General features: G+C 37.5%; 1 protein-coding gene and 1 long non-coding RNA gene across 4 annotated transcripts in view; one reads left to right on the top strand and one right to left on the bottom strand.

The window, feature by feature from the left end:
* ice1 (KIAA0947-like (H. sapiens)) overlaps positions 1 to 12,076 on the top strand; it is a 65,508-nt gene extending 53,432 nt beyond the window's left edge. For both annotated transcript variants that reach the window (XM_069914204.1, XM_069914203.1), the window contains exons 17-19: positions 205 to 311; positions 5,338 to 5,436; positions 9,178 to 12,076. In XM_069914204.1, coding sequence (XP_069770305.1) covers positions 205 to 311; positions 5,338 to 5,436; positions 9,178 to 9,365 — 394 coding nt within the window. In that variant the 3' untranslated portion in view covers positions 9,366 to 12,076. The remainder of the gene's footprint in view (positions 1 to 204; positions 312 to 5,337; positions 5,437 to 9,177) is intronic.
* Positions 1 to 13,583, bottom strand: part of LOC138751647 (uncharacterized) — a 40,901-nt gene that overhangs the window by 9,434 nt on the left and 17,884 nt on the right. For both annotated transcript variants that reach the window (XR_011350100.1, XR_011350101.1), the window contains one exon: positions 5,994 to 6,099. This is a non-coding gene — a long non-coding RNA (uncharacterized lncRNA). The remainder of the gene's footprint in view (positions 1 to 5,993; positions 6,100 to 13,583) is intronic.

Below are 13,583 nucleotides of genomic sequence, written 5' to 3'. Positions count from 1 at the left end.
GCATTCTGTAAAGGTTTCCTTTGCAGGATATAATGCGATCTTCCCTTTAGAGTTTAGCTAAATGTTAAAGCAGGCACTTCACTTTGATAGAATTTCCCTAAAATGATAAAATGCCCTGTTCCCCTTTTGGCTAGAAAATTTATAGTGTATATTTTACCTTATCATTGGTAGATAATTTCTGTGCTCTGGTTTTATTTTCCTCAGGAAAGAAGTATGGCCTGTGATGGATAAATGGATGAAACGCAGAAAAGGACATAGAAATGTTCTGCACATTCAGGATGTCACAGTTGCAGGCGTTATGAGACTTATTGGTAATTAATTTGATTGCTGGTAACTATTGTGGGGAAAAAAAACCACTCCAAAATGCTGGAGGAACTCAGCATCTGTACGAGGCAAAGATAATGCCAACGTTTTGGACCTGAGCCCTTCTTCAAGGAATAAGCAGAATAAGTTAGAAGCAGGAAATCTCAGAAAGTCTCAGAATTCAATCAATGCTGACTGGGGGAGGAATCCAGAACAACGAAAGATGTTAATTGGATATGATAAGGAATAAGGTAAGAATTGTTCATTATTGTGCAAAAGGAGACAAAATGGAGAAACAGATAGGGCTGGGGTTTAATGAAAGCCAGAGAAGTCGATATTAATACCATCCGGTTGGAGGGTGCCCAGTCAGAAGATGAAATGTTCCTCCAATTTACGGGTGGTCTCAGACTGGCTTGGACAGACATGTCACCAAAGGAATTGAAAAGGGTGGCCACTTGGAGATTCAAACTATCGTGACGGACAGAGCTGAGGTGCTCAACAAAGCAATCTCCCAGTCTGCGTCCCATCTCTCTGATGTAGAGGAGACCACAACGGGACCTCTGGATGCAGTAGATAACCCCTGCAGATTCGCAAGTGAAATATTGCTTCACTTGGAAGGACTGTTTGGGGGCCCACATGGTAGTGAGGGAGTAGGTGTGGGTGCAAATGGAGCATCTTCATCTGCATCCCATTTCCTTGCTGACGTGTCTGTCCATGGTTTCGTGTACTGCCAGACTGAGACCACCCGTAAATTGAAGGACAATACCTCATCTTCCAACTGAGCACCCTCCAACTGAATGGCATTAATATCAACTTCTCTGGCTTTTGCTTAGCCCCCACCCCCCTCCATCTCTCCATTCCATCTCCTTTTACACAAATATGATAAATTCTTACCATATTCTTACCTTATCATATCCAGTTAACACCTTCTATTGGTCTGGATTCCTCCCCCAGCCAGCATTGTTTGAATTCTGAGATTTCCTGCTTTTGGCTTATTCCTTGAAGAATGCCTCAGGCCTGAAACGTCAGTAATATATTTTTGTCACTGAAAAGACCAACTAAGTTCCTCCCTTATTTTGGTGGGTTTTTGCTGCAATCTCTGCTTCTGCAGATTTTCATGTTTCACTCTGCTGGTAACTATTGGCTCAGTTGAAGATGTTTACAATAAAATGTTTCAATTAAATTCCATGCAGTTAATTATAAATTTTGCAACATTTAAATGAAAACAAATTTCACACTTTTAAAAAGCATTTTAAAAACATTTTGAATTTCATCCGCAGCAAGTATTGAGATATTGGTCTTTATAAGCATGTCATTTAATTGCATAAAATTACTCAAAAAATATATCAAAATAGATTGAGCATCTTTTTTTGCAAAATGATACCAATGTATTTTGCAATAGTTCAGGCCATTAATGTCAAGTTAAAACTTTCTGTAATCAACTGTAGGGAAAATGTAGTTGCAATGATGGAGAAAACCACTGATCAACAGCATTTTGGTACCTAAATCTATTATTTTAAGGCTAGCCAATAGATTCATATTAAATAGCTGTAAATATGACAAATGGAATTTATGCTAAAATGAAATGTAGCAAAATTTGGAGCAACAATATTTGGTCTCTAGTTTATCTTGACGCATATAGCTTTTGCCTTTTAAACTCTGCCGCTTCTGCATTTACAAAACAACCCAATGCCAGCTTGAAGAACACGTCATCTTCCATCTGACCACATTGCAGTCTGTAGGACTCGATGATTTTTTTTTTTTTCAATTTTGGGTAACTCACTCTTTTTGTTTGTGTCAGAATTCATGATTTATGCCCAACACCATTTTGGTTCCATTTTCTGTGGTATAGCCTGATCTGCTGGGCATGACCTACAGCCTTGCCATTAACAACACATTGCATAGACAGAAGCTTAGTTTGATCTTAACTACCCTATTAGGTCATTTGCTTTCATTCTTTCAGAGGTGTACCTTTTTATTCTGCCCATCTCCCTCCCCAACCTTCTCTGCTCCTTTAAAAGTTACTAGTTTTCTCTTCTTCCAAGTTTTGAAGATGAGTCCCAGACCTAAAATGTTTGCAGTTTCTCTTTCCACAAATGCTGCCTGACCTGCTACGTTTACAGCTTTTCTGCTTTTATATCTGATTTTGAACATTTTCAATTTTTATTTGATTTTTCACATACGTATGAGCAGTTCTACTATTTAACTTGTTCTATTAATGACAACTATAATTGAGTGCAAATACTTCTGCTTCTGAGTCAGGTTGTGAGTTCCATACCAGGACTCGTGTACAAAAAGCTAAGATGGTACTTCAATGGTGCACTGTCACCATCACCCAGTCAACTACTATCAACATCCCTTGGGGGCCTTTGGGATGGGAGTTTCAATTGACCAAAACCTAACTAGCCCTGACGCTTCAACAATTGCTAACAACACATCAGTATCGGGATTTTCATGCCATGATTTGCTCCCTCCCTGTTACCTCAAGGCTTTTACATCTTTCATAAGCCAAGTTAAGCTTGTGATAGAATGCATTCACTTGCCTGAATAAGTCCTGCTTTAACATTTATCCCAGATGAGTTATGCCTACCCTTAACACTCATTATCCTCCTCCTCTGGTACATCTTTACTACAACCCTTTTTTCCCCACTCGCACACCACATTGCACTTACGGGATATTATGTAGGCTTTTGCCTGATTTTGCGCATTCCTGATGAAGGACTCAGGCCTGTAATGTCGACTGCCATGCTTTCCATGGATGCTACATCTCCTGCTGAGTTTCTCCAGCACTTTGATGTATTGTTCCAGTTTTCCATCATCTGCAAACTTCATACTTCACCGTCGGGCCAGTTTGTGCCGAACATGATTTCCTCATCAAACTGATACATATACCTCCATTATCTGCACCCCACTGTGTCTATCTAGAACAGGGGTGGGCAACCTTTTTTTCTTTTCACTCACATTCCACCTTAAGTATTCCCTATGTCATAAGTGCTCTGTGATTAGTAGGGGATTGCTTAAGGTGGTATGTGAGGGGAAAGAAAAAGGTTTAAAACCATTGTTTTAATCGACCTAATTGACTCATTATGTGCACGGTTTCATAACTCTAAAGGAAATAGGCCAATGACAATTTCTCAAGCAAAATATTTCTGTAACATTTGGGTCTATTGCAGTGGTTCTTAACCTCCCTTCCCACTCACATACCACCTTAAGCAATTCCTTACCAATCACAGAGCACTTATGGCATAGGAAATACTTATAGTGATATGTGAGTTTTAAAAAAGGTTGCCCACCCCTGATCTAGAAGCTCCCAAATGCTATCTTTGTATCAACTTCCAAGTTACCTTGACACTCTGTTTAAGGAATCTACCACTCCCTGAATGAATAAAAAAATGTCCCGCATTCTTCCTTTATATTGCAACCATGCCCACCCCACCCCCCACCTTAATTGCATATCCTCTAATATGTTAAGTATAGAGTTGCTGCTGGGTCTAAATCCTGGAATCCCCTACCCAACACTAGTGTAAGAGTGAAAAGGACTGCAAAGTTTCAGGGGAAATACATTAATCCCATCTTCTGGGATGGGAATGTCAGCAAAATTGTAATCCTGTAATTGACATTTTTTTTTAACATTCCACTTTCCAGGTGAGGCATTATCTAAGGTTGGCTTAATCTAAAAGATTAAATACCTTGAATTTAAAGAGGAGCAGGAGTGTTGTCGCTGGTACACTTGCCATCACCTATTCTTTACTCCATATTGTTCAAAAGCAAATTATCAGTGCCAGAGCAGCAAGTTTGGGAAAGTAATGAAATTTCAAACTCCTAATTTCATCAACTAGGCCTCGGCCACTATCACCATTTTCGCAGAAAACAAGTGTTTTTGGTTATCCTGATGTTTATGTTTTTTTGTTTCTTTATTTTCCCAGTGCAATCATATTTCTTCCTACATCAGGTGTCCTTTTGGTTATTTGATCGCTGTGATATACCCCATTGCATGCCTTGCTTTTTATTCTCTCCTAGCACTTCTTCCTTTTCAAATTTTCTACTTATAAACCTGTGTGCCTTCCATTACTGACAAAATCATTGTCTTGTCACGTTCTCTCCCATTGATCTTGATGGTGCACGTCTTGTTGACGTCTTGTAGCTGCTTCTATCTCAAGGTTTTCAGTATCGATCCACACAATTTATCTTTTGTCTTGACATTAACAATCAAGTCTATTTAGTTACTTGAAGAATTGGTTTGTTTGAAATGCATTTTATATGGTGTGTTTTATAGATATTTTCCCCCAATGTAACTGTACATTGATAAATATCAATTTAGTTTCCATTGTTAACATTTCCTTTCCAACCGTGTGAATGAGAGCAATTATTTTTGATTGTAATTGTTTTTGTGGTGGCATTTATTACTAAATGCATTAGACTATAAAATAGGTACTGTACATTTACAGCTTGCTTGAAAATTGCCTTGGCTGGTTATTATAGTAAATGATGATTTCATATGGGAATTTGGCAGGTTTCATTTGCCTTAATCGCATTGAATGTGGATCTGTCATTGCCATGTGCCTTTTGATTCTGAGTTCAGATAATTGTATTCTCTTTGCTGAGTTAAAATGCAAACTGCTCGTGCATGTCTGATTTTTATCAGACAAGTATTAGGAACCATTTTCAAGATTTTCTTTGGATGAAGAAAGTGATAAACTGCAATTAAAGTCCTGATCAGTGCATTAAAATAATTCATTGTTTCAAAAACAGAAAATGGTGCAAATATTCAGCCAGTCACACAGTACTTGTGAAAAAAGAAACCAACCTTGTGTCTCGGGTAAAGGACTCAATGTTAGTTCTGAAACTGACTCTTTTTCTCTTCCCACACCTGAGTGTTTCCAGCAGTTTGTGATTTTTGTTTCATATTTTCAGCATCTGCAGCCATTTTATTTTACTTTTTTAATCAAATATTTTTGGTCTTTTTCAAAATCTAGTGCTAGTTAGAATTGCCTAGTAGAACATGTGTTTAATTGGTCTTTATTTAATTGCCAGGGCGTCTGGGTCAGCAAGGACTGAAAAAAAGTTCTGCAACAGCTGTACAAAATATTGCAACAGTAATCAATACGTTCCTCCAACAGGCTTTCCAAGAAGGTAAGTTTCACTGTACATAATCACCATGTCTTCTAAAAACTAATTGCATGCTTAAATTTTCATGTCCTCTAAACAGAGAAACTTAATAAAATGCGTACATTTTGTACCAAAACCATTCTTATTAAATTATCAACAAAATAAACTGGCAACAATTTTACTGTTGGAAGCAAAATTTTAACCAGGGTTAGCAAGACATTTTAACTACTACCACTCATTCGGTCATGTTTTCCAATGCTGTTTCTGCGGTATTCCAGGGTTTACCCTTACCAGATAACACTTTGCATTTTATTCAACAAAAAGAACCTAGTCATTCTCTAGCTAAGGACCAAAGTGCACATAATCTTGCATTTAACAGAGTATGCTAACCATGTATGATCAGTGTTAGTCTATAATTGAAGATTCCTCAAGGAACAGAAAAACCTTCATATCCGTTAGTTATGGGGATTAGTAGATGCGGATAGAATATTTTCTGGATGCTTGAGACTTACAATGCCTAACTAATACACATGAATGAAGAAAAAAGTGTTTAAAAGACAAAAATACAATACTATACTTACAGTGAACAAGCTTCACTTGCATGAAAACATTTTACTTTATTTTCAGTAACATTCTTTGAAAACATTTAACCGTTGCTGCATCTCAGGTTCCTCCCCCTCCACGGAGCTGATGAAAGATGAACAATAACATCATGATTAATTACATCCCCTTCCCCAATTTACAGATGAAGCCTCTGACCAGGGCAACTTACTAAGCAGGGAAAAGGAGACACTTTAAGAGAGTCACCCCTCTTCAACCAGGGCACACACACCATTGCTGTTTCACAAAACTTTATTGAGCAAAACATGACCAAAGCACTTTGCTGGCTGAATATTTGCTCCCATCTTCACCAAAGATGGGAGAACATCAACTTGTACAATTTTAAACTTGCATAATTTTTACCTTTTAGTTTGTTCTTATTTATTTTAATTTTTAATTTATTTTCCTTTATTTCTTATTGCTTGTTTCTTGTGACTTTTGGTTGCTTGAATTCCAGATGCCCTGGGTTTTGCTGTAAATATCTTGTAGAATTTAGCTCAGACCTATCAGAAGTAGGTAGCAACATCATTGCCTAAATTAATTTTGCCAGTCATTTAATTCTTTATAAAACTGAGTTTTCAATGAGAGTATTGAATATCTAGTTCAGAGAAAACTGCAAGATGTTTGCTTCCTTGTGAAAAGCGTTCCCAGCCTGACAAAGTATGAATTAAAGTAGATTTTAGTGGAATGTGTTAGTATCAGTATTTTTATAAAAAGGACATGTTAATATCCAGTGGGGATTTTGTCAGAATTAAAAATTTGAAGATAATTGAGCCCTCCCCCTCCCATCTTGGATCGAAAAGGGAAAGCTGAATAAAGGTGGTGAATGATAGCTTGAACAAGTTCTATGCAAAGTGATAAATCTCCTGGAGGAATTAGGCATGCAAAACCTGTTGAAGACTCAAAGGGAGAAATTACAATTTTAGATTTCAGAAAACAGTGTTGCATGCTACATAATAAAGAGTAAAGAAAGACTAATACCTTTCATGGGGGGGATGGAAAAGGTCTTGTGCCATCTGAGCAGGTAGGTTGAAGAAGGAAAAACAATGGAAATTTTGTCTTTGTAAAATGTCTCTGGCAAAAAAAAACATAATTTGGATTAATTCCTGAATCAGTAAGATTGTTTTGTGTCTCCTGACAAAGATGGCAAAAGACCACCAATGAAAGTTAAATATTCCAAATGGATAGATACCATCGAGAAAGCAAACATCATCAATCGAATCTTCAGGATTAGTTTGAGAACAGAAAATGGTGCACTAGATTTATCCTGTACAATCATTGCAGTTATGGGCTCAAAATCCATGTTGATGCTTAAATTTGCCAAATGTTGCAAGCAAGATGCAGGAACATACATGGAGCTTTGTTTTAGTTATTTTGGTTAGATTCTTCTAGTCAACAGAGGTGTAATTCACTTGTTTCAGCCAGTATATTCAATACATGGATATACTGACTGAAGAAGGACTCAGGGCTAAAATGTTTGTCTTGTATCTTTACCTCTTATGGATGCTGCGAGACTGGCTGAGCTCCTCCAGCATTTCTGTGTTTTTACTACAATCACAACGTCTGCAGACTTTTCACTCTGTTTAATTCACCAGCCATCCGCTACACCCATTGTCTCAATTTTCAAGATTCAATTTATTGTCATAGTAATAAAACAGTGTCATATTACATGAAATTTCTTTTTGCCTGCTACGGCAGACAGGTTCGCCACTGGCAGGAATTGCCCAAGCACCTCTTGCAGTCAGTCAGAGAGAGAGAAGCAAAAGAGAGTCCCAACCCAGAGTCGCCAAGTGACTCTACATACATCGTAAATTCGCCTCCAGCACTTACACTGCCCCCGCAGCCACACAGAATCCAGTGCAAACCATTGGCTCCAGAGCTGAACCTCCGACGCATTCAGGAACCCTTCAACACCCTCGGCATCTCCTCGCATCCGGGTTCCCATACCTGGCACCCCTCCAGCCAGCTCGAGCCAGTCACCAGCCCGTTCAGTGCGTTGGTCCTTAGCCATAGAATCCCCTCATTGGTCCACTGTAGTGGTCACCATCCCTCTAAGTTGTCTCCTCCTCTTCTGCCTCTCAGACAGGTAGTGATCTTCCCATCCTCTAGTGCCATGCTCCAGTCCACCACTTCCCCGGAGTCTATAGCCTCCCGTGCCTGCTACCAATTAATAGGCGCTGTCATCTTGGGCACAGACCCGTGGTCTCGGGATTTCAAATAAAAACCCCCGTCGACTCCCTCAAAGGTCCATTCTAAGCCCGTTAGGAGCTGACGGCAGTCAACTAGGCAGCTGGACCCCGCGGGAGTGCTGCATCTCAGCTCCCCATGGGTCTGCACCAGCGGCAACGCTACTGCTACCGCAGCCAGCTCCATCAGCACCACCGTCTTCAAGATTCCAACCTTTTACTGACTATCCAGGCAGAGTTGGCACAATATATTATTAAACAATCTCGATCTTAAACTGGTTTGTAATTTAATAGAAAACTTGGTCTTCATTATGGTTATTCAGTTTGTTGTTCCGTTGGTGTCCTACATCGTGGTGGTGAATGAAAATATGAATCATGACAAAAGATTATTTGATGGATAACCCATCTCTTTTGCAAAACACAGGACTGGAATCTTTGCAATCCTTTGAAGGCCCTGCTTTTCTTTCAGTCAGTTTGTGAGTGCTGCTACCATGTTTGCAAACTCCTGATTAAAAATAATTCCACAAAATTAATTCCTCAGAATATTTTTATTTCCTCCATTTTCCATTATTTTATGATAGAAAAGTGCACCAATTTTAAACTTCCTTATTTTTTACCTATTTATTTTCTACTTTTTTTTGGTGTTTGCTTGAAGCTGCCGGTTATTTTAATTCTGGATAACAGGGGTTTAACTACCTGCTAACTCTCGCATTCATATTTATCCTTTCCCTTGATTAAATCTATGTGAGGCTGAACAGGATAGGAGCCAACTCTTGGTTTAAAGAGAAAATAAAATGGATACCTTTGGCTTGTGTATGCTGGATATTCCTTAATAAATTTCTGTTGGCTCACAGCACTACAGTGGAAAGTGTTAAAAGTCACTACTGTTAATTGCAAATGGAACAAAATGTTTATCTTGTGTCGTGCTGACTTTGTTTTAGCGTCTGCAATCATAATTTCTGATCTGCAACTTTTACAGGTGTACCATGGCCAGTACAATTATCAGCTGCTTATGCAGTTTACGACTTAGCTCCTAGTAACCCAAAGGGAGCACTGGAGGCCCTTCAGAAATGGAATGCGTCAGTCACTGAACCAATTCCAACTGTGGCAAAGAACTGTCTAATGGAACTGAACACTTTGTGCGAAAGATTAAACTTTGAAAAATAGATCGCATAAAAATTGCATCCAGTAAACTGCTGAAATGGAAAAATGGATGAAAGTCGACTAATTTTTCCCTATATAAAAGTGGTAACTTGAATTACTGTTGAATTACTGGTGTTGACAACTTTGAAGATGGTTAAGTACTGAGATCCACTTTCAAAGCATCACCTAAAAACTTAATGCAGAGATATAAAGTAAGTGTTAATCCATTCACTGATATGCCTGAATCATTTCGGCATAAATTTCCAATCTAATTAATCAATATTTTTTCTGTTAAAATTTTAAAATGTTTTTACATTATTGAACAATTTTGCTTTTAAAGATAAATATTGAAATAATCTGTGAAGTACTAAGATTTAAACTTTTAGAGAAATTTAGCCAGACACTACATTGTTTGTTTAATTGCATAGCACTGAAAGCCAGAATTCCAAAGTAAACCTCAGTGATCATCTGAATCCTGGAAGAAATGTGCAAATGCTTATCCATGAAAAGATGTTTCTCAAATGCTGAAGAAGCTAGTTTATATTTCTACCATTCCCCACTTTTATATTGGACACTCACCATCTGAAGTTCTTCTAATAATCTGAGTCATTTCCTAGCTTAATGTTTATTATGACCCCAAAATGCATCATTTATAAACCTCTGGCAGAACAGCAACCAGTGCTATACAAAATTGCCAATTCTACTTGGGTACTTTGGGTTACAGCAGAATACTCTGCTGCATTTTCATTTTTACCCCCCCCCCCCCCCACCAGTTTGTACTGTTTATGCACCTTATCTGAAAATGATGCAAAACATCCATCTAATTGGAGTCTTTTCACTCTGAAGGCAGATCCTGGCTCTTTACAAAGAGTTGTTCAGTAATTTCATGTTCTGGGCTCGTACCCTGGTGTTGTAAAGAATCAATATTATGGCTGCAATGGACAAAATTTACGAGCTCAGAAATACTCTGCACATCAGTTTATACGATGTAAAAAAAAATTAAATCACCAGAAATGTTACATTTGTTGAATAATAACTAATAAATATAGTTTTCTTCTTTTACCCCTTATTTATAGTTCCCATTCTAGTAATTCCACTTTCATCAGAATCAAAGGTTTGGATCAAGACATCATTTGGATCAATAACATTTCTCTGCTAAAAGGGGGTAAAAATTAGGTACAGATTTTGCCATTGAAAGCCATCCAATGACACCAATAAAACAAAGTGTGTATCATTAGGACAGGCAACAGGTATTTAAGAGTAGCTGGTTTTTTTAATAACTCTGTGCTCCTACATTGTGTTCAAAAATGCCGTGAGTCACCAGCCCAGGAAAAGATTAATGGACAATCATTGCTAAAGGGAATTACAATTTTGCAAAGTAAAAGTTTTACTTTTTTTAACAATCATTGATTTTTTAAAAAATAAATAATTAGAATACTGCATTCTTGAAAATTTGTCACAGAAAATACTGATTTTGAATATTTGTAATAGCAGTTCTCCATATCATGGCCCTGTTAGCATTTCACTTTATTCGTCTTAAAAACATTATGCTGCCAAACTCTGCCCTGAAGGATTTTTGAAGGTGGTGAGATAGTTTCAGATATTTTGAGGCTGAGTTTAGTCATTTCACAATTGGGGAGATTTTGACATTAATGTTCCTTACCTGTGGTATATCTGTATACAGTGACTGCTAAAGAAGCATAAATTTGGATTTATAATTAGGCAAATATGAGAAGGATAAAATAATATTTCATTATAAACTACTGTCCTTAAAGAAAAGGAATATTTTCAGAGGAAAAATTTGGGGAACGGCAGTGGTAGAGAAGGAAATATTTAATTAACTGTGAGCTGCTCTCAAAGCTTAATACAGTGCTTTTATATTTTTGTTCTCTAACCACATCCTTCACCATCTTCCATCTATTTCCATCTGTTTGTCATTAAATTAGTAATTATTTTGCAAATTGATCAACTCCATTTTGGATTCTGTCAATAAAATGCTGGTTAGAAATAGGAAGATTGCCACATTCATCCACTGCAGGATGTGGTGAAGGTATTGTGAGTGAGCCCAGTACAAGAACTCTTCTTAAAACACACCATAAATTATTTTCCTTTAAGCTGCCATTCCAAGTGGTCTTTCTGTTTACACCACACTAACAAATTCCATACACTGTATTCCATGCATCCTGATGTGTGGTACAATCATAAAAAATCTGGAACTTGGATCGGAAAAAAAAATCAGGATATATCGGACCACAAAATTCAGGTTTTTTTCCCCTTTCCCTTCAGACCACATTGTCTAAAGCTATGAGTTTATGCCATGATGATTCAGCTACATTAAGCAGTTGGATATGCAAGTCTAAATTTGTACAAAAATAGCAATGTAAATAATGTGTGTGGGTATTGTATTGTGGTGAGTTTCCCAAGTCTCTGGATTGGCAGAACAGATTAATGTCTTTTGCTTATAGCTATGTACATATGATTATTCATAGTGAAAAACAATGTTTTTTTTCTGTGAATGCATGTAATTAGATGAAACTTTGTTTCTGAATATTTTTGTTCCATTTAGGAATGTTTTATGTATAAAGTCACAGGTGCAATCTAGGTTTTGGGTTCTGTATAAAGATTGCTAAGTAAATATGTATAACACTTGCAAGAATTTTTTTTAAACTTTTTATACAAACTCTTGAATTTTCATGTGCAACACTTTTTATAATAAAGTAAAATATGGAATTCTATTTTCTATCTTGTTTTGAGAAGTATTTCAATGCACAGATGGACTGCAGTATAAATGAGATGGAAAAATGTAATGGAACAAATTGTCTTAAAGTGTAAACACCTTAAGTTTTATTTTCATTTCTAACCACTACTATTTCTCATTGTTATGAAGCCAGATTCTGAACCAGAACAAAGCTCTTTTCATCATTTACTTGCACTTGTAGATTAAATTGAACATGTCCAATAGAAATCCACAAGAGGAATGTGCATACTTTCATGTGTTGTACATTATATATTAATGGTTAGGTTCTAGGTTGCATGCACAGCCACCTCACCAGAAATATTCCCTGATGAATCAATGATTCTTTCTCCAAAATATGCTTTTCAGGGCAGCACCACAAAATCAAGCAAAATCTATTAAATAAAACATGAGGTTCATCAACCAGCTGCTTGAACATTCTCAAATCTCAATACCACCTTGACCAATTCGGGCAAATTGAGGATCGTGTGTGTTGGAAATTGGTAGAATCAGAATTTATAGTCGTGAACACGTGTCACGAAATTTGTTGTTTTGTGGTAGCATTGTTGTGCATTACAGGTGTAATGAAGTTAAGTATGGTAGCAAACATCCTCTCAGTCCAATTGAAAAACTTTTAGGACAGTGACTCCGGCACGAACAACAGAATCAAGTTAAAGCAAAATGGTCTCACCTGTATATTTCTGACTTAACTGATATAAATAAGTATGACTAGAAAATGTAACTGATGTATACTAGCATCAGGTTTAATAAATTGATTACAGATTAGAGGAGGAGGTACTTGCTGCCTTGAAGAAAATAAAGGTGGGTAAATCCTCAGGGCCTGACAAGATTTTCCCATGGGGAGTCTAGTACAGAAATTGCAGGGGCCCTGACAAAAATACTTAGAATGTTCTTAGCCATGAATGAGGTACTGGAGGATTCAATGAGAGCTAAAGTTGTTCGATTGTTAAAGACTAGGAAAAAGCTTGATGAATTAGGCTGGGGAGCCTAATATCAATATTGGTTGTTATTGGAAGGTGTCATTAGAGACTGCATGTGTAAGTACTTGAATAGACAGGGACTAATCAAGGATAGTCAACAAGCCTATCTTGCTCCCTTTCTGTTCTTCCCCACCTCCCATTTTTCTTCCCTTTCCCACCATGACCAAGACCCAGCCCATTTTTATCTCCCTCGTTCATTCCATGTCTATCTCCCCACTGTTTTATATTCTCAAAGCCCTCTTTCTTTCCCCCACCCACTTGGGTTCCCACTGAGATTTAATACCAGGTTGGGTTGGAATACAACCCTCTAGCAAGAAATAATTAATAAGCAAGGAGTAGACAAGACTAACTCCAGTTGGGTACTCATCTTGACAATGGGCTTCTTAGAGCATAGCCTCATCATAATAAACTCTATTTCAGCAGAGAGATCGGCATAAGGTGTCATGGCACCATGGTTAAACCATTGTCATCTGCCAAATTATATTATTGTCGGAATGAGGAACTGCA

The sequence above is a fragment of the Narcine bancroftii genome, chromosome 1, assembly GCF_036971445.1.
Source record: "Narcine bancroftii isolate sNarBan1 chromosome 1, sNarBan1.hap1, whole genome shotgun sequence".
NCBI classification, from domain to species: domain Eukaryota; kingdom Metazoa; phylum Chordata; class Chondrichthyes; order Torpediniformes; family Narcinidae; genus Narcine; species Narcine bancroftii.
This window is presented reverse-complemented; position numbering and strand designations above follow the sequence as displayed.